The following is a 19940-nucleotide window of genomic DNA, read 5'->3' as shown; positions in this document are numbered from 1 at the left end:
CTTCCTCGTTTGTTTCAACATAATTAGCCACCTGCTAATAAAAAAGCTAATCAAAGTCAATACAAATACATCAGTTAATGTATATAATGAAGTTTTTAAGTCATTATTTGCTGTAACATTAAGTAATTGTAACTCTTTTTCCTGTATTAAATATTTGCATCATCGTTTACTGTGAATACAGAGGATAAATTATTTAAAATAGAATATTAACTTCAATATTTGTAGATGAATTAAATGTTCATTAAGATCTTAAATGTTTTATACAGAAATACGTAAATAGGCTATTTTTTTCTTTAAAATAAATGTATAAATTGTATTAGACTAGTTTTATTTTTTATAAACACAAATAACAGACATTATATTCGGTCATTATTTTTATTGTTTTCTTTTCCTTTCTGTTTAAATATATATATTTTTTACTATTGCTTTTGTTTTTAATTTTAATATATTGAGATTAATTTCCAGTTGAACAAAAAAAAAGATTACAATTAATATGACTTCGTCGTATTCAATTGTGTATTTTTTATTTTAAAATCGACAGATTAAAAATTCAAACATACATGCAACTTACATATTACGTCATGAATACTATTTAATTAAATTGAATGTATTACGTTTTTTTATGGACTGTTCATTATTTACGACCAATTTATGGTAATGACTCATACTTACTTTTATTTTGTGTTTTATGAATCTCTTTATTTTGTATGTTTAATTTTTTTATTCTGTAATGCCACCTAAAAAACATGTTTTGTTGACAACACTGGCAATAGAAGTTCGATTTAAACCAAGTTAACTTTCTATTGAAGAGCAGATCTGACCCCTGGCGGCTAGAATGTGAAAGTGCATAACTGGACTGAAGGCTTTAATGACTATTCTTTTGTCAAACTTGTTTCATGAAACATTAATCACAAATAAATACAATGCTTGTATGTATTAATATACCACATAGTTGCTCCTATCAGTCAATTGTGGACAAAAGGAAAGTTATTGTCAACAAAACCTCTAGTGAATTTATTTTCTATGAGAAACAATCAAAGAAGACAAACATCAAAGAAACAAACGAAACTTGTCAACAACTCTTGAAATAGAAAAATCAATTTCCAACTTCCAGTCCTGGACAATTGTTTGGTGAGTGAATTCCAGACACAAGCAAGTAACTTTTGTGATTTCATTTATTTGTTTGTGAAATCACTTCTTCCCATGTGATATCAAAACATTTTTTTAACAATATAAATCATCTCTTAATCATTCAGTTGAGAACAAAAATCAGGCATGAGCGTCGCACGAAAATTCATGATAATACTATTGTTGGTTTAAAAAAAATGGGTGAACTAGCAAAATATCTTAAAAAAAGAGACATTATTATCGTCATCATCATATGATTAGAATTCCTTCAAACACGCTTCTATCTTTTCAAGATGTGCTCGACGTGTTCTGTCACTTTTTAAGTTCTTGTTTTTGTAATGATGAGTTGTAATCTTTTGACAATTGTCTTCACTTCGCCAGCTTCTCATCACAATCCTTTTTGTTTCGTTCAGAACTCCTCTTTTAAACCATTATTGAGGGTCTTAGTTTCTGCGTGATGATCCGTGACAAAAGCGATATCTGTAAGTTTATGATGAGTTATGATGATTAGATTGTTTTAGATTCTTCCCTTTTTTTTATCTTGAGTTGGAATTTTTGCTAAACTCCTGTGATGGTTGGTTTGTTGGAGTCGCTCATGAAGGCCTCGATCTCCTCCACGGTTCTGGGGACGCAGGTCAGCAGCTCCATCCCGTCTGCGGTCACCGCGATGTCGTCCTCGATGCGGACCTGCACAAATCAGACCGGTCATGAAACCATTCAGTTAAAGCCAAACAAACGTCGTACGACATGCATTTGTGCTGCTCTGTTGACGCAGTATTTTAATGAGGCATCATATTTTGAAACTTTGGGTTGAAACTGCCTCAACTGACCATTATAGCTTCTCTGACCTTTACATCAGCAAACAAGACCAGACAATTACAGAAGCTCTACATAAAGGTCACGTCTGGGAATCCATCTACAAACCGAGAAGACAGAATGAATCAAAAAACACGTTTGTGTTTTCAGACGCAAGTTGTTTTTTACTTTATTTAACGGTGAGCCGTTACATTATGACCTAGGAGTGTGAGAAAATATCGATACGATGATATATATGGAATACTTCTTTCCAATACTGCATCAATATTTATCAGCATTATTTATGCTCTATTAATTTTTTATGGGGGATTTTTTTTAAAATCATATTTATTCATAGTCTGCTGCTAAAGAAACAATGAAATCTTGCAAGATCCCGGGTGATGACTGAGGACGAGAGGATACAGTCGACTCTTTTAAAGCTAATGTTTGGACTTATTTTGGCTTCAAAACAAATTAAAGCAGTTACGAGAGTCATGTGGTCTGTAAATTCTGCAACACCAGAGTCAAGTACTTGAAAATACTACAAATATATCCTTGTTACTACAGTACCACAGTATATCAATATATCATATTGTTGCCTCGGTATTGTGATGCGTATAACTAGATTCTTGCCAATACACACCCCTATTACAACCAAAGAAAGACAATTTAAAGTGAGCGGGTTTGTTTTAACGCCTCTGATATGATTCTATAATCAGCTCGTGCTTCTTGCTTCTCCACTCTGCTGCGTTTTAACATAATTGTGCTTTGTTGTGCTAATCTGTTTGACTCCCTGACCCTTCCCTTCAGGCCCCTCCGGTGAAATCAACACCTTTAAAAACAAACACGGCAGACAGAAGAGTCAACGCGCCCACTGACCCCTCCAAAGCCTCGGAAGCGAGCCAGCACTTGGTTGTCGATGAAGGCGCTCTGTGCCGGGTCGGCCAGGGCCTGGTCCAGGAGGTGGTTGATGAAGTAAATGCCGGGCTCAACCGTGAGGACCATCCTCTCCTGCACCAGGCGACCCATGCGGAGACTCTTCAGCCCCGGCTCCTGGATCCGCTCCACGCCCTAAACACAGGTGCATGTTGTGTGAGGGAAGAACTGCACGATGTTTGGACTCACAACCGTGTGATTAGACACAATAGTTCGACTCATCTCACTGCTGCAGCTAAAGTCTTTTTTTTTTTTTGTTATTGAGTGTTTTTCTTCTTCCAGCATCAAGATCGATACGAAGTCGCTCTCACCTCGGGGTACCCTCCCACGTCGTGCACATCAATGCCCAGCAGGTGACCCAGACCGTGAGGCATGAACACGGATCCCAAGTGGACCTTCATCATCTCGTCCACGTTTCCCTTCAGCATGCCGACCTTTACCAGCTCCTCCAGGTGAACCCTGTCAGCCAGACGGTGCATCGCGGTCCACTTCACGCCTGGCAGACACACACGGGCCATCAATGATCATCTAAGTTGATCTAACTTTAAACTTAACTTTAAAGACCCTGATTATGGTAATAAAGCAGCAGAACTAGTTGAGTAACTCCAATAATGGTTTTCTGTAAAAATAATAGATTATTTTTGTTATTTTAAATTATAATTAAACGTATTCTGTTTCATATTTCTCTTGCACACTGAAGCCTGTAGGCCAGAACCTCCCAGGGTCAAGGTGACCCGGTGGCCCGAAATGTGTTTGTGGGGATCCCTTGTGTTATCTCAGGGTCACGGTGAGGTCAGGCATATGTATTTCTGGAAGCCAAGGAGGTCGTTAACTTGACCCAAAGACAACACAAGGGATACCACAAACACATTTGTTTTCGGGCCAACGGGTCATCTTGACCCTGGGAGGGACGCAAGGGTTAAGTATGTCATTTTTTCCATTACAAATAATGAATAACATAAAGTCATATTTTAGCATATTAAGCTTGATTTTATTTTTATTTATTTTTTACACCCTGAGAACATCTTTTTTCCTTTAGTCGGATTTAGTCAGAAAACTGGTGTTGTGGCAAATATCTTTTAATTTGTAAACACTTTTGTGTTGTTAAATGAACTTGATTTGTTCTAAATTATCATTCAGCCCCGTTTTAGTAAAAATACATGTCAGAATATTAATTAATATAATATTAAGAATGATTAAGTACTTGTGTTTCACCGATTCTGTTCTTGACTTTAGACTTTCTTTTATTGTCATTGCACATAAAAATGTCATTGCTTGGCAACCGTTAAAAAACACAGCATAGAGTTATATAAAAAAAAGTATGAATCTAGATATTAATAGGTTAAAAATAGTGCAAGATAGTATAAATAAATAATGTTTTAAATATTCCATAGAATGAACATTATAAAAAACTATATACTGTTGCTAATGCTTTCCGTTCTGCAGCCGATACTTGCTTTATTGTCAGTAAAAAAGCGGTCATGGAAGTTGATTTGAGTTTGTAGTTACCTTGGTATAACTCCGGTTCTATGAGTACATGTGAGACATCTAATCATCTGTCTCTCACTGAAAGTGGAGCAGCTTTTAATCGAGTGATTAAAGTAAAGTTTGTTTGGTGAATTAACAAAATAAAACAACATTTTTAGACGCCAACACATCCCTCCATGAAGGTGATCTCTCTTCACTTCTTCACAACATACTTTGCATGTTCTTACACATGAGGCTTACCCGGCTTGAGGGCGGCCATGACGGCTCTGGAGGACTTCAGCACGGCCTCGTAGATGAGCTTCTGGTCCGGGGTGAACTTTCCGTTGGCGGGGAAAGAGCACGTGATGTCCGAAGAGTAGCAGTAGTACTCGCCTCCCATGTCGAACAGACTGGAGGGAGAGAAGTGACGTTTAATGAGTTGATTAAACGAGAAAACGGGAGTGAAGGGAAAACATTTGCTCACCACATGTCTCCATCCTGAATGGTTTTGTCATTGGGAGCTCCAGCGTGACCGTAGTGAAGGACCGACGCGTTGTTACCACTGTGGCATAAAGACAACACAGTTGAACAAAAATGTTTTGTGTCCAGAAAGTGTTGAGACTCGCACGTCATCAGTTGACATTATTCTTGTCAAATATAACATTTTTGTCTGACTTTTGACCTTGATATTTTATAATGTACAAGTACATTTACAACTTTATTGACACTACACGATATTCACGGTCAAGCTCCTCCTTACATCACTGATCTGATCCAGCCTTACACCCCAGCTCGGGCTCTGAGGTCTGTGGCTCAGAATCTACTGATGGTTCCTGAACACGGTTCAGGACCAGAGGAGAGAAATCCTTCCAGGCTGTTGCTCCTAAGCTTTGGAACGATCTTCATCTCTCTCTGTGTTTGATGATCTACTGACTCCTTTAAGAAACATCTTAAGACGTTTCTATTTGTTCAGGCTTTTCCTTGATTTTCTGGAACTCCTGTTGTGTTATCAGTTTTATCTTGATCTTTAAAGTATATACTTTATTGAATATTGTTTTGATTGTTTAAGCGCTTTGTGACCCTGGTCTGGAAAAGCTCTATACAAATAAAAATTACTTACTTACCTACAGAAACATACGGTTTGTGAAGGACCAGCTGATTGGATCAGACAAGTACCATTTAATATTAAAAATATTAAAATGAATTATTTGCACAAAAAATATAGTCTGGGTCCCTGACTTTAAATGTTGTAAACAAATATTTGAATTATTACTGTTTCGTTAGTGAAAACCTTTTTTTTTTTTCTCCGATGTTCGTGTTAAACACTAACCACCTTTGGTGATCATCAGTGAGGGAAGATGCGTAGATAGACAGGTATATCGAGAGGTTTGCCTTTTAGCTTAGCTCTCTTTTAACCAACACAGAACTGTGCAATCGTCCGCGTAACGGCTGACATCGCCACTCCATTCTTCCCTCACTTCCTCCTCCACTTTGAGCAGGAACTCGTCCTCAAACCCCAATTGATGCAACCGATGCCACAAACCTTCTCACTGTCATTAATATATTTATCCTAGAGTGTGTAGCCGGCGAGAAGTGAACACACAGACATTCAACCGAAGACACATCTGACGCCGTGAAATAATTCCGTTGGACTCTAATGAGGCTGATGACTGTGTCTGTAAGTCTTGAATAATAGATGGTTTCTGCCTTACGTTCCACAGATGCAGGTGTAGGACGTGTGCCGCATCCCTCCTTTGGTGTAGCAGTAGTGCTGGAACAGGCTGCAGAGGGTGAGAGCGACAAACACTCATTCAAACAAATGAACAGAACAATGCGGAGCACAGTGGAGATGAGAGGAGCCGCTAATTAGCTGAAGGACCTCCGTTGCCCTCGGCCTGACTCTCGCTTTCTTTTTTTTTTCCCCTTCTTTAATCATCACCGACACCGACGCTTCAAACGTCTCCGCCGCCTCCCTGTTGTGACACCTGACTGCAGGTCAATCACTGAAACGCCTTTGGTCACGTGACGCGTTTTGATCGCCATAAATATGATGAATCTCCTCGTAATTGACTGTGATTGACTTTGATTTTACTCTTGAATGAAGTCAATGTTTAGCCAGATCTTCAGCCCACGCTGAGCTTGTGACTCTGTCGACGCGGCAGGATCACAACATGCGTCATATGAAGGATGAGCGGAGGAAAGAGGAGGCGTAATGACACGCGGAGGGAGGAGGAGATGAAAGGTTGGTCTGCGGCGCTAATTAGACAAACAATTCCTTTTTAATGAGGAAAATATAAAAGAAGGCTCCTATTTTTACATTTCCATGACAATGGATTCATCTTTTTTTTAAGGAAGAAAAGTCACATTTGAGTTTCAAAAAAAGCATCCTTCTTTAAAAAAATGTAAACTTTGTTACTGAGTACAACAAAAGTTTTATAGCATTAGATAACTTTCTCTGTAAAACCACCTCTTCGACTGTTGCTACGGGTTACCACCCCGAGGCCCATAGCGATGGCTGGTGGAGGGCAGAGCGTGCATGAAGTAAAACAAACTAATAATAATAATAACTATTCCAAGGAAATGAGCAATGATGTCAACACCTACCTTTCCATTTCGTACTCCTTCAGTCCAGACTTCACATGTTTCATCACCTGCAGAGAGAGTTTAGCGTTGAGTGTAAAGATGTGAAATATTCAGTAAAAACATAAATGAAGCGAATGCTACATCCTGTAAATCAGACATTATTGGTTTTCCCTTGTTTAATTATTCAACTGTCCTGAACTCTTCCAGTTTTAAAATGTTTATGAATTTAAAACTGTTATTATTTCAGATATTTTGCCATCAATTATACTAGTTTTCTTTTTTTCATCGGGTTGGTTTTAAATGTTGAAGCCACTGATCAATGTAGAGGCATTTGTTGTGGTTTAATCAGATGAGCTGTTAAAAACATTGTTCTCTGTGACCTTGTAGTGTCAATAATGTTGTGAATGTACTTATGATCTGATCCAGCCTTACACCCCAGCCCGGGCTCTGAGGTCTGTGGATCAGAATCTACTGATGGTTCCTAAACACGGCTCAGGACCAGAGGAGAGAAATCTTTTCAGGCTGTTGCTCCTAAGCTTTGGAACGATCTTCCTCTCTCTTTGCGCTTGATGGATCTACTGACTCCTTTAAGAAACATCTTAAGACGTTTCTATTAGTTCAGGCTTTTCCTTGATTTTCTGGAACTCCTGTGTTGTTCTCAGTATTATCTTGATCTTTAAAGTATATACTTTTGAGTATTGTTTTGATTGTTAAAGCGCTTTGTGACCGTGGTCTGGAAAAGCGCTATATAAATAAATATTACTTACTTACTTACTTACTATAATAACAGAATAAAGTATGAAACTTTAAGGTCAACCGACAAAAACGTCATATTTGCCAGAAGGGCCTTTTCAATTAAGTAACTAAAGTTTCCTGAGGGACCGATTTTCAGAAGGATGTCCTTTGGGTCGGTCAAACTCTTCTAAGTCTAGTTCCTGTTATATGTGAGGTAAATTGATATATTTTGTAAATAATTTTGGCATTTATATATTGAAATACACACACTTTTTACGTGGTTCTCCTTGTTGACGCCGACATCATGACACAAAAGGCAGGATTACATCTGTTTTCATATCAACTTTACTTCCCCCTGAGACGGCCATGTTGTATTATGTAAACTGCCGCACTGTAAAAAAGCAGCATTTGCCAAAAATCGCTGATTTATCAGGGTTTTTTTTGCCCTGAGTGTAACACGGGTGCATTTACTGAATATAGGAATAACTTTGACCGATTGCACAAATTATAATAAACTATTGCGACACTTCCTCTCATGTTTGATACAAGTCGTCTAAAAATGCACAAATCAGGATTTGTGTGTTCAAATGCGGCTGCTGAAGATCAATACTCTCAGGTTCTGCTGCAGATGAAGCTTAGATCGCGTAGAAAGTGTTAACTCGGTGAGCAGAAAGAGTTCAACTGTGTCCTCGGGCACTTGCTGATTTCTGAAAACAGTTTCATTACCCGAGAGGTGGAAAGAGAATTGCTGACACACGTGTGCGACCATGCGTCTGATAAAAAGTACTTCAGTAATCACTTGTTTATCCTCAGAGCAGATAAGCTCAGCAGTGAAATGTAAGTTTATTACTTCCGAGTCAACACTTTTTTGCCGTGACCCTCTGACCGGCTCTGATATTTTAACAATTCATAGGCTATAAGGGCCTCAGACTTGTCTTCCTAACCTCCTCCATGATTCAGGAAGTCTGAAGTTTGATTTTCTCTTGTGTGTCGTACCATCTTGTGGGCTTCACTGGACACTTTGTTGGTGTATCTCATGACCTCCAGCTCCTTGTCAGTCTTGAGCAGGCGGCTGGATGAAAAGGAAGAAGCGGAAAACGACTCGATAAGTTCATGTTGAAGAGAAGTAGACTCTCTCTAATCCAACCCAACCCGGTCTTGACTTCTCCGAAAACCTTCCAAGGAAGTAAGCTCGGCTTCTACGATGTTTTTCAGCCATTTTAGCAACAGTAGCTCCTTTACGATGAACGAGTCTCGTCGATTGACCCGTGACTTCGTTCAGCAGCCTAACTTCCACTAGATAAAGATGTGGATCCTCCACAAGAGCTGCAGTTTAAAAGCTCCGTCATTCTACCAAACCGGTGCCATTTAATTTTTAAATACACACATGTATACATACAAAACTCTAAGATGTACACACATGTATAAACGTACTTATACTGTATACATGCATACGTATACTAGGGGTGTGAGAAAAAAAAAATTATGACCTATTTACACATTTACATGATACTGTTGTTATTCAACAGCACTGTATAGCTAATTAACATTCATTAACATTTTGGTTTTCAAGTAATATTTTATATATTTATATATTCCAATAAAGTGGCTAATCAAATAAAGTATATTTTATTTGTATTTACAATTAATATGCAAGTATTCACGGCGTTTCATTTTCACTAGATGGCAGCAGTCATTAGTCCCCCTCTGGCTAAAGGAACAATAAAATCCCACAAGAACCCAGTGATGACTGAGGACGAGAGGATACAGTTGACTCCAGCAGCTTTTAAATCTGATGTTTGTATGTCTGAATAATTATTCCTCTAATTTCAGCTTCTTTGTTTTCTCTGCCAGTTCTCTCACGAGGCCTTCTGACTCACACATAATAAATAAAACCAGTTACTTTCTCCAAGGTTATCGGTCCTCGAGCCAGGCACGAGATCCAACACCAAATAGTCTGGTGAAGTTAAACCAAGGGTCCGTCAACAAGCAAGTAAACATCTCAGGTTCACAGGTAACCCACGGCAACACTAATGAGAACAACAGATCCGAGCTATTAAAAGGGAGCCGTGAGAAGGGGCAGGAGGGCTCCATCAGGTCCTTCTCACCAGGCGGTGTGCCTGCCAAGAATTTCTCCTCAATTTACAAAATGTCAACTAATTTAGGTCCTGCGGGCGGTAATGCCGAGGACGAGCAGACGAGCACGGAGCCCATTAAGTCTGGCTGCTTGCATCTCGCTCTGACAGAACACAGGAAAAACCCAATCACCTATATGAAGACTGGGAGGCTTATCGATCAATAACAATACCAGCTTGAATTAGAACGTACCATTCCACGATGACGGGGTGCAGGAAGGTGTTGTCCACTTTTAATCTGTTTAAAAAAAAAAGAGATAAGAAACCAGCAATTATCTGTCATTTGTCTTTGAAGATAATGAGAATTCCTGCTAATGTTAGTTTGTTTCAAAAATATGTATGTTGGACACATATTATGGGATGGCATAACAATTAAAATGCTCATTAAATAAAGAACAGGGTTAATCAGAAGCCATCGTTATTCATGAGCCGTGGGTGTCCTTGGTTATTTAAAGAAAGAAGAGGCATTAACCCCAAACAATGTCTCATTATGTAAAAGGAAAACATACGTGTTTATTCCTTCAAAGGAAGCTTCGCGGCAGATGCTCCCGCTGTCCGTGTTCTTGCCTCGCTGCAGCCCAGAAAAGAAAGAAATGTCGGTTCAAACAACCGTCCAGAGAAGCAGCTATTTTCAGTAATAATGCTGTGCAATAAATAAGTCTTTAAAATTAATGATAATAATAACAATTAAGTGACATTATTCTGCAGCCTTGTTGCAAGAAGTAACGATACAATGAAACAATTATAGTATAAAATTGACTCTAGAAGAGGATTAATCGTTTCTTAAGACACTTTATTTTCTACTTGATAAATTTGCATGTTTATATGGTGACTGTACTGTATAGAGATGGCTGTGTTTACGTTAACAAAATATATTGTTTGACTCCTAATTAGATTGAAAACTGACATTGAAGGAATAATGTTTATGGCGAGTATTCCATTTACATGAAATAATTCATTATTAGTTAGCTCTACTTCATGCGTGCTCTGCCCTCTACCAGCCATTGCTATGTGCCTATGGGTGGTAACCCGGGGCAACGGCCGATAGAGGTGGTTGTACTGTTACCAAATGTCATAAAACTTTTTTTGTACTGGGTCACAAAGTTTACTTTTTTTTTTTTAAATAAAGGGTGCTTGTTTTAATTTGATTACCTAAAAAAGACCACAAAATATTTACTTTCCTAAATGTTCAAGTTTGTTTGAAACTAAAATATCACTTTTCTTACCTAAAAAACATTAAGAAACGATGATAAAAAATAGATTAAAACGTCAAGAACGGGACAGTAAAAGACAATAAACATGTCTTTGAGTTCATGAAATGTGCAGCATAAGTAGTTGATACTAAAAAACAGGCCAAAAAAGGGAACATGTGAGGAGATCTATTAATAAAAGATTAAAATAATTTTAACAAGACTATAAGAAACTAATTTATTGGTGATCCTATTTAAGTCATACAAATATGTATGGTTTCATAGTTATACAAAAAAAATGTTTTTAATACAATGTTTTTAATAAATTAAAAAAAAGACTATTATTAATACATTATAGCTTTCAAATAATTAATAAATTAATTTAAAATAATGTATGCTTCAGATGTTTAGAAGTAGATAAAATATCTGGACATGTGGGTCAACATTCTAACATGAGGGTCATTTCATACCAGGGTCAGGAGAACATCTGGCCCCATGTTGGTCAAGACTTCTTTGATCTGAAAGAGAAAAGCTAATAAATGAGCTCTTCTGCTTTTGGGCTGCACAGAAAAGGTCATTCAGTCATGCTGACCTTCAGCTGTAAGAGGGAAATAATGTGGGATGACTGGCCAACATCTGAGGTCGAGAACGGATGCGAAATTTGTAGTTTTCATGTCTGGGCGGATTTAAAGTATGCAAGTCCGAGACTGACGCTCTCGCTCTTAACCAATGCAGTGTGTGTTTGCTTGAACAAAACTCTTAATATTCAGGAAGGATTCCTGATGAAAATCAATAAATATCATGTTTCTATTAACCAGTGAGCGATTCAACCGAGATAACAAGACACCGTCGCGTTCACCGGCAGCCGCTAATGAAACGTACTAATCACTTCCTGATTAATTCCACGACACCTTTTGTCATGTGCCAAATGAAAATAACACACTTTAATTAAAACCCGCAGCTCGTTGAAAGGTCACAGAGTAAATATAGAAATAACGTAAACCACGACGTGATCGTCTCGACGACGTCGAGAGCTGCTTTTTTTTTAATACCTGAATAAATTATTCCAATTTGTCAACGTGCTCCAAAATTAGCTCTGGAAATGTCAGCTCAGCAGTTTGCTCCTCCGGGAGTCTGCCGTCAACACACCACTGTTTTCACAAACTCTCCACGTCGGCAATTAGAGCGAGTCGGAGGATGTTTAGATCGAGTTCACCTGAGACACGATGGTGTGCAGTGAACTACTGAGATCATCATTAGCATTCAGCAGCACTTACAGCTCGTTTGAATGATTCTGTATTTAGGACGTTTATCGTTAACGTGGTTTAAATATAGGGCCAAACAATAGTAGGGTCTCAGCTATGGAAGTATATCAGTGTCATCAGAATATTTAATGGTTGAATTAAACATTTTAAAATTTGTATTTCTTTTTATTCAATTTTTTTTTTTTTTTAAGAATTTAGTTATTTTTTGAAAAATGTTATTGAATAAATTCTAAACTGAAATGTTGTATATTGTTTTTTTTTTTTAAATCCAATATTTTCAATCATTATAATCATTAAGCAGAGTTAGATACAATATGTTTATCATTTTGATTTGTTCAGGCTTTTCATTGATTTTCTGGAACTCCTGTTGTGTTATCAGTTTTATCTTGATCTTTAAAATATATACTTTATTGAATATTGTTTTGATCGTTTAAGCGCTTTGTGACCCTGGTCTAGAAACGCGCTACACGAATAAAAATGACTTACTTACCTACTATCATTGAAATGACCAAATACATTTTCTAAATTAAACATTTTTCCAATTTGTAGCCTTTTAAACTTGGAGTTCTGAGCCACTTAATCGAACTAGCCAATCATGGGACGCCAAGACAATCATGTGACAACGTAGAAGCACCGGGAAACCTTAAGATTTCAGTTATTTGCAACTAACGATCATTTTACAGTTTGTTGTGAAATTTGAAGTAGGAGCGAGTGACTCAGTGTTCGATTGGATAAGTCTGGTAAAATGGCAACTATTATACCAACATTCTTTAATTGAATTTCAAAGGCTATGAAATTAAAAAAAAGAATTTAGTTAAGTATTTTAAAATAATTGGAAATAAGATATAATTTAAAAAAAAAAAAAATATTGATTTAATAATATAATAAAAACTAATGCAACCTTTAAAAATAGAAATGTTGATTTAAAAAAGAAAATAATTCACTGCTTACTAAAAAAACATTTTAAATGGATGGCATCGATATACTTCCACTCCTAACCCACGTCTGGTCTCCGCTTTGGTGACTTGTTTTTGTTGTCATGGTCGGCCTGAGCATACGTCGTGTAGATGTTTCTCTGCAGTGGATTAAGAACGTGCGACGACTACAGAGTCCACACTTCAGAGGTCGCCCACACTTCAGAGGTCGCCCACCCGCGTCGCCTCGTGTCGCCTCGTGTCGCGTAACATCTCGAAGCGATATAACTCGGACCAGCTGCCACCTACAATAGCGTGTCTCTTGCCAACCGGTCGAGGGGAGAGACGGATGAGTCTCACCTTTTAAAGCTCTCGGCTGAAGCTACCTGTTAGTTCAGGCCTGAGCGGGTCTGCATCAAAGTCCACGGAGAAAAGGTCACGCACACACACACACACACACACACACACACACACACACACACACACACACACACACACACACACACACACACACACACACACACACACACACACACACACACACACACACACACACACACACACACACACACACACACACACACACACACACACACACACACACACACACACGAGCAGCAGAGACTTACATCAGTGGTGTAGTGCACCTCGTCCACTGCGTACTTGTCCTTGAAGTGAGATTTTGGGTAGATCCTGCAGTCGAATAGATTTATCAGAAGATTAATGTTCATGTTTATATTCTGAATATTCCTGTGTATAAGATAAGGTAAGAGACATGGATGTCAACTATCATATAGAGACTTCAAATAAAAGTAAAACTTTTAAAAGGTAAATGGCTGTGCAACTTTGACTGATCTGTCATTTTGGCCCCTTGTGTGATTTGTGTGAGTTTGACTTCCCTGAATTAGAAGTTATCATGAATTAGAATAAGATTTGCAGGAATGTTGCTTGTTTTGACGGTTCTTTTTGTTCAGTAGTTTAATCAATCATTTAATTTCTGGTGGATCGATTATTACTGTCTGAAGGTTTTTTTTGTCAGAAGTACCATTAGCTTGTGATGTGAAAAAAAACCTTTAGACAAGCAGAAATATTTAGAAAACACACTCATTTATCATCACTTATTTGTGACTAAACTAAACGTGTTCCAGAGAAACATTTTTAGTTAGTTGGATTTATTTATTTCAATTTTTGCCACATGCAAACAAACACTGATCTTTTTAATTAATTGCACATTTATAATTATTATTGTGGGATTATAATTGTGCTTTCAGCAGATCCAACTGTGATCAGAACTTTTTTCAGCTCTGGGTTAAAAGAATTTGACCTTTTTTTTCTCCAGATAATTATAATTCCTACGTTGTGTTTAAAACACTGACAATACAAGTTTGATTCGGAATCTGAATAAATTATGCTTTAATGTTTAGGAAAATCAGACTATTTATTTGTTCAATGTGATTTTAAGTTAACAATAAACTATGACTTTATGTAGAAAGTAAGTAATTAAAGGAAGAGGTTTATGACTTCCTTTTTCTTTTTTTTTTTAAATCCTAAAAAAGGAAACTTCTTTAGATGATGGGAATAGTTAAAAAAACACACAAATGTGGAACTAAGAAGGAAATGCTACAAAGTTAACATGTAACTGTTGCACAATTTAGTAGAAAGTTGGAAATTCCTGAGTTTGGGGAAAACTGATATTTCTTAATATTAAATGATTTGAGCAACAATAATAATTGTTCCATCTTACAGTTAGTACTCAATGTGGGTTACTCTGTCCAGACTATTGAGTCAGTGTTTATAGTCTTAGGAGGCCACGCCTCCATCTGCCTGGACTCTCACTAAAAGTGGTTGCGGTAGAATTACAGCCTATACTTGTATCATTTTAAACTCACTCTCCCATCCAAGTAGCGTAGCTTTCAGGCAGTTTAGGGACAAACAGCATGGATTTGCCAGAATCCACGTCAATGGCTCCGAGACAGTCGGCCTCCGTGACGCCAAAGGCCCAGTGGAAGAAAGACTCCTGCAGGAAAAAAACAGAGAGTTAAAGAAATACACTTCAGCTTCCAGAGTAAAGAGTCGAATGTAGATAATCGTAGACAATCCGGTGACCTGTCTGAAGACATTGTCCGTGTCCGTACAGAAGCGCTGGGTCTGCTCTCCACCCTGCAGCACCACCACGGACTTGCCGACAAACCCGTTTTTGCTTCTCAGGCCGGTGCAAAGTCGGGCCCGGTTCTCCGCGAAAAGAGCTGCGGACACCCTCAAGGTGTCGTTGCCAAGCCAGTAGACGGGTCTGGAAGGAGGATGTGAAAAGTATGTTTAGTTACTTTTCTGCCACCAGAAATCAACTACACATTTTTTTAAAGCAGAATTAAACTTTTATTTTAAGACTCTTGTCTTCTAGTTTTATACTTTTGTTACTCTATCTACTGCGGGAATATAATTGTCACTTAAATAGAATAAAGGGACACAACAGTGATCAGTATGACTCCACTTATATAGCCTTGTTATCTTCCTGGAATAATCCATTCTGCTGAACAGAGACAAGAACAGTTTATCAGCACATGAAGTTATAAAACATCCTGCTCAAAGGGTTTTTATAGATTAGATTAGATTTTCACACTTCTGAAGAGTTTAGGAAACACCAGGAGATTATCGATTTCCAAATAAACGTATTTTAAAATGAATGAATAACTTTACTATGTGATATTTAGATGAAGCATTGAAACACTGTAGCCAGAGTGAACGATGTCATGTGTCGTCTTATCTTTCAGGTTTTATGGCTGATTCTCTTTTGACTATATCAGCAGATTCCTTTATGTCACAAGGGTAACAGTTCTCTTTTCCATTGCTTAGTGGATCACATTAATTTCATGTTAAACTACTGAACATCTGAAGTTGTGTTTTGAAGGAGGCTAATGTAGTATTTTCATTTATACTCACTGTGACAAAAAAATAAATAGTATGAAAACGTTTTCGGTTAAATTAATATGCAAACAATCATTGAGTAACAAGATTGCTGCTCCAAACACTCACATGACCTTAAACATGTATTTATTTATGTTAATTTGATAATGTCAGCACAGAAGAAGCACTTTTCAGCACAACCCACGTCACAGAATTAAAAAGATTTATATTGAAATGTTTCCACACACACGTCGACCACCTTCGTCGTTGAATAATGCATATTTAAACCAAAAAAATAAAGTTTAAAGGCTGCACTCACTCTGGTGCTGCGGCCATGTCGAAATCCTGCCTCAGAGTCTGTAGCGTGTTTACGGAAGTCACATGACTTTGGGGCTCGGCCAATCACATGACTGCGGCTCGCTTCCAATCAGCTGACGTGGCTTTGTGCTGCGTTCAAATGTAGTAGGGAATTATTGTTTCCCTTTTGAATAACAAGCGTTTTAAATATTAAGTAAGTAGAAAACTTTGTTCATTTCCTCGCTCTTTTTCGTTACAACAGTAAAGTATATTGTATTATTTTGAGAGTGTTTCTATTAAAAACGATTAAACATTGAATGCAACACAGCATGGAAAAGCGTTAAATCAAATGATAAAAAGTCATTGTTTATTTTCCACTATTCTCTGTGCTTGTGCTGACACTCAATGACAAACAGAGACTTCGAAAAAATCTTTATTAATATATATATATATATATAAATAATATTTAATATTTAATTTAGTCTAGTTTTCATTCTAGTTTCTCAACTGGTGAAACCGGCTCAGAAGAAAACGCTACAAATAGATTAAATAAAAAGAAAAAACAAGTCAATCTTTTATCAAGAAAATGAAAAAATGACTATTTAAATAATTCTCTTATTTATAACACTGCTAACTGTTTCCTTTAAAATCATGTTGCAGCAAATAAACCCGTCATAAAACCCTGATGTTGCAACAATAATGTGGGGGAGAGTGACGCCTGAGAAGCTCCGACTACCTACGGATGCCACCGGCAGAAAAAAGGGAATTTTCGATGCGTTGTATAAATGGAGGCGCGAGCGAGTCTCGATGTTTCCTTTGATGTGCTGATCAAACAAGAGTGTGTGATCAAACTCAAAATGGAGTTCTTAACTGTCAAACTTTTTGAGAAAAACTTCTGCAGCGATCAGACCCTGCTGCGAAGCAGGTCAGCGGCATTGTTAACAGATGAAGGTTTAATATTTATGACCCCGCAGGACTGGACTGAACGAGACGTGTATGGAGTGTAGGGGAGTTATTTAGGGGGACCGTAGTTCTTGATGTCTTGTCGAGCGAGAGTGAATGAGGTGATGGTCCGATGGAACTTGAATGCAACATCTTTAGATCTTTAAATCTACGTCAGACTGTTGATGAAGTAAGAGCTGAGCCAAAAGGCAAACCTGTCCCTGTTGAAACTATCGCTTTGACTTTATTTTTCATATTTTCAGTAAAGATTAGTAAAACAGTGATGACTCAGTAGAACTCTCTAGCTATTAGTGTTACAGTGACCTTCACTGCTTAAGGGTCACGTGACCACAACACTACTTCACAGAAGTCAGTCAGCGACGGTGTTTTCATATTAATTACTTGAATTTAATTGATTTAACCAAGGAGAAAAACTGACATAACCAGAGCTTTCATCTCATTTTTGTAAACGACCGCGATGTGGCAACGGTGTAACGGAGGTCCCACGACATTGAAGTTGCACTGTTCTGACACCAGGGGGAGTCAAAAACCGTTTTTATCAAGAAGGGCAAAATTAACACATAATTACATTACATTAAAAATGTATTCTAATCAATATGTATTTATGTTTGTTACCATTCCTTTATTTGTTGCATCGGCAACTAAATAAAACAATTTGTTTTGATTTCTTTCTTTTTTTTTAATGTCAGGGGAGCAGCTCATAAATACTCATAAATAACCAAATTTGTCTTTAGATGAAAGCACCGTATTATTTTACACATCATTAAATATTTTTATACCACTTTGCCTTCACCCTCCTTCATCAGGAGGACGGAAGTAGAAAATGGATGGATTTATTATTCATGCTCTGACAAGTGTTGCATCATTTTAACAAAAAACACAAAACTTTAATTGTAATGTATGTAATCTCATCATCAATTTATCAATGTAAACTAAACATAAAAACACTATAAAATGATCAAGTCAAAATGATCTTCCTCACTGATTACAGATTAAATCTATATGTTGCTGATTCATCTAAAGTTATTTCTCTCCTCATGTGATCTTTTTTAAAGCCAAACGTATTGTATGCAACTTCATGTTTGGTTGCTTTCTACAGACAAATTATTTTCCATTAACAGGAAATAAAAAGAACTTTCATTTCTGGAAACAGATTGCTCTTCTTTAGCATAGCGGAAACTGCAGTGCTGCGGCAGGAATTCCCATAAATCAAAAGCCGGCGACCATTAATTCAGAAAGTACACAGTGACCAAGTTTAACGCTCAGCTGACGATTTATCTTCTTCTATTTCACCCTCGCCGAGATCAGCAATAAACCCCGTCCATGCGAGGAACACGTTTCCCCGACAAGCTACATTATTCACTGGAAACACCAACACCGGTTGTGGAAGCTGGTTTGTCCAAAGTCAGGGGGACCCTAAAATAGTATGAAGGCCCTTTAGTATTTATCACTGCCCACTTTTACTGGAACCCTGGGTCGCTATGATGTTGGACTGGAAATAAAAATAATATTAATGTGAGGCTATACATACTCTCTTTATTCACAACTATACATTTTTTTTATTTTGACTCATAATTTTTACTCATTTGTGAACTCAAAATAAAAAATGATATTTGAAAATAAATTATTTTTTAAATTATTTTCGCTGTAGAATTAATTCGCTGGGTGTGTTTGTGACATCAGAGTCAGGATAAGAACACGCTTTATTGGCCAAGTATATATTGATCATTTATGTTATAACATGCAAATAACTTTTTTTCGTGTGAGTGACTCCTTCAGGAATTCACATGTTCACACAGCATATAGAAAATCTAAGTAAAAGAATAAAGTAGTAGAAAGTAGAATAATATATACATGTATACAAAATATTGCAAGAAAAAGGAAATGCACAAATTACACGGAGTAACGATAAAGAAAACATCTATCAACAAAAAATGAATAATCGGAAGATAAATATACAAATTGTTCCCGCAATTGCACAAATATTCTTATCAAATTCTTATTTTCTTCACTTGAGTTCAATTAGAGCTCTGGGTAGTTTTGTGTACCTTTAATATTTTTGTACCGTGGCCATGACTTGAGGTGTTTTGTGTGATTTTTATTTTCACTGTAAAAGTTCTTGGGGATGGTGTGAACATGCTACATATCGTGCTTGTTGTGGTGGTGGGGGGAGGGGGCTAATTACAGTACAAAAAAAAAGAAAAAACACATGTTATGTTATTTAAAAAGCCGTCATCAAACATATCATATTTCATTATCCACAATCTTATTCATTACCTCATCAGTATCATCCTTCATTCAGAAAATGGAAGTCTGGAAACAGAAAATTCGCTACAAACCGGGACAAGGCAACTTTTGCTACGTTTAGCGAGTGCTCATGAGAAATGTGGTCTCCCGTCGGGCTGAACACTAGCACTTTAGTGGCGTCGCTCGACTTAGAATCTTATAGAGCTGGTTTAAATCTAATTCCATATTTTTGCAGCCAGCCCCAAGTGGACACTCAAAGAACTGCAGCCTTTTGTACTTTAACACTGGTTTCACTTTTAGAACTGGACGTGGCCCCTCGATTTGACAATAGATATTTTTAAATGTGTCGATTTAATGTTGTTTTTTTGTTATATTTTGTCC

General features: G+C 37.3%; 1 protein-coding gene across 1 annotated transcript; it reads right to left on the bottom strand.

Moving 5' to 3' along the window:
• Window positions 1–1157: 1157 nt before the first annotated feature.
• Window positions 1158–16413, bottom strand: pepd (peptidase D). The gene is made up of 15 exons (XM_087793570.1): window positions 16372–16413; window positions 15255–15438; window positions 15038–15165; window positions 13778–13841; window positions 11440–11487; window positions 10289–10350; window positions 9973–10017; window positions 8641–8716; window positions 6931–6977; window positions 6039–6107; window positions 4811–4888; window positions 4588–4736; window positions 3171–3355; window positions 2803–2994; window positions 1158–1815 (listed from the first exon to the last, which is right to left on the bottom strand). The coding sequence occupies exons 1-15, from the start codon at window positions 16386–16388 to the stop codon at window positions 1687–1689; spliced, it is 1473 nt and encodes a 490-aa protein (XP_087649696.1). The 5' UTR covers window positions 16389–16413; the 3' UTR covers window positions 1158–1686.
• Between the last annotated feature and the right edge of the window lie 3527 nt (window positions 16414–19940).

The sequence above is a fragment of the Callionymus lyra genome, chromosome 6 (genome assembly GCF_982586985.1).
Source record: "Callionymus lyra chromosome 6, fCalLyr1.hap1.1, whole genome shotgun sequence".
In the NCBI taxonomy this organism is placed as follows: domain Eukaryota; kingdom Metazoa; phylum Chordata; class Actinopteri; order Syngnathiformes; family Callionymidae; genus Callionymus; species Callionymus lyra.
This window is presented reverse-complemented; position numbering and strand designations above follow the sequence as displayed.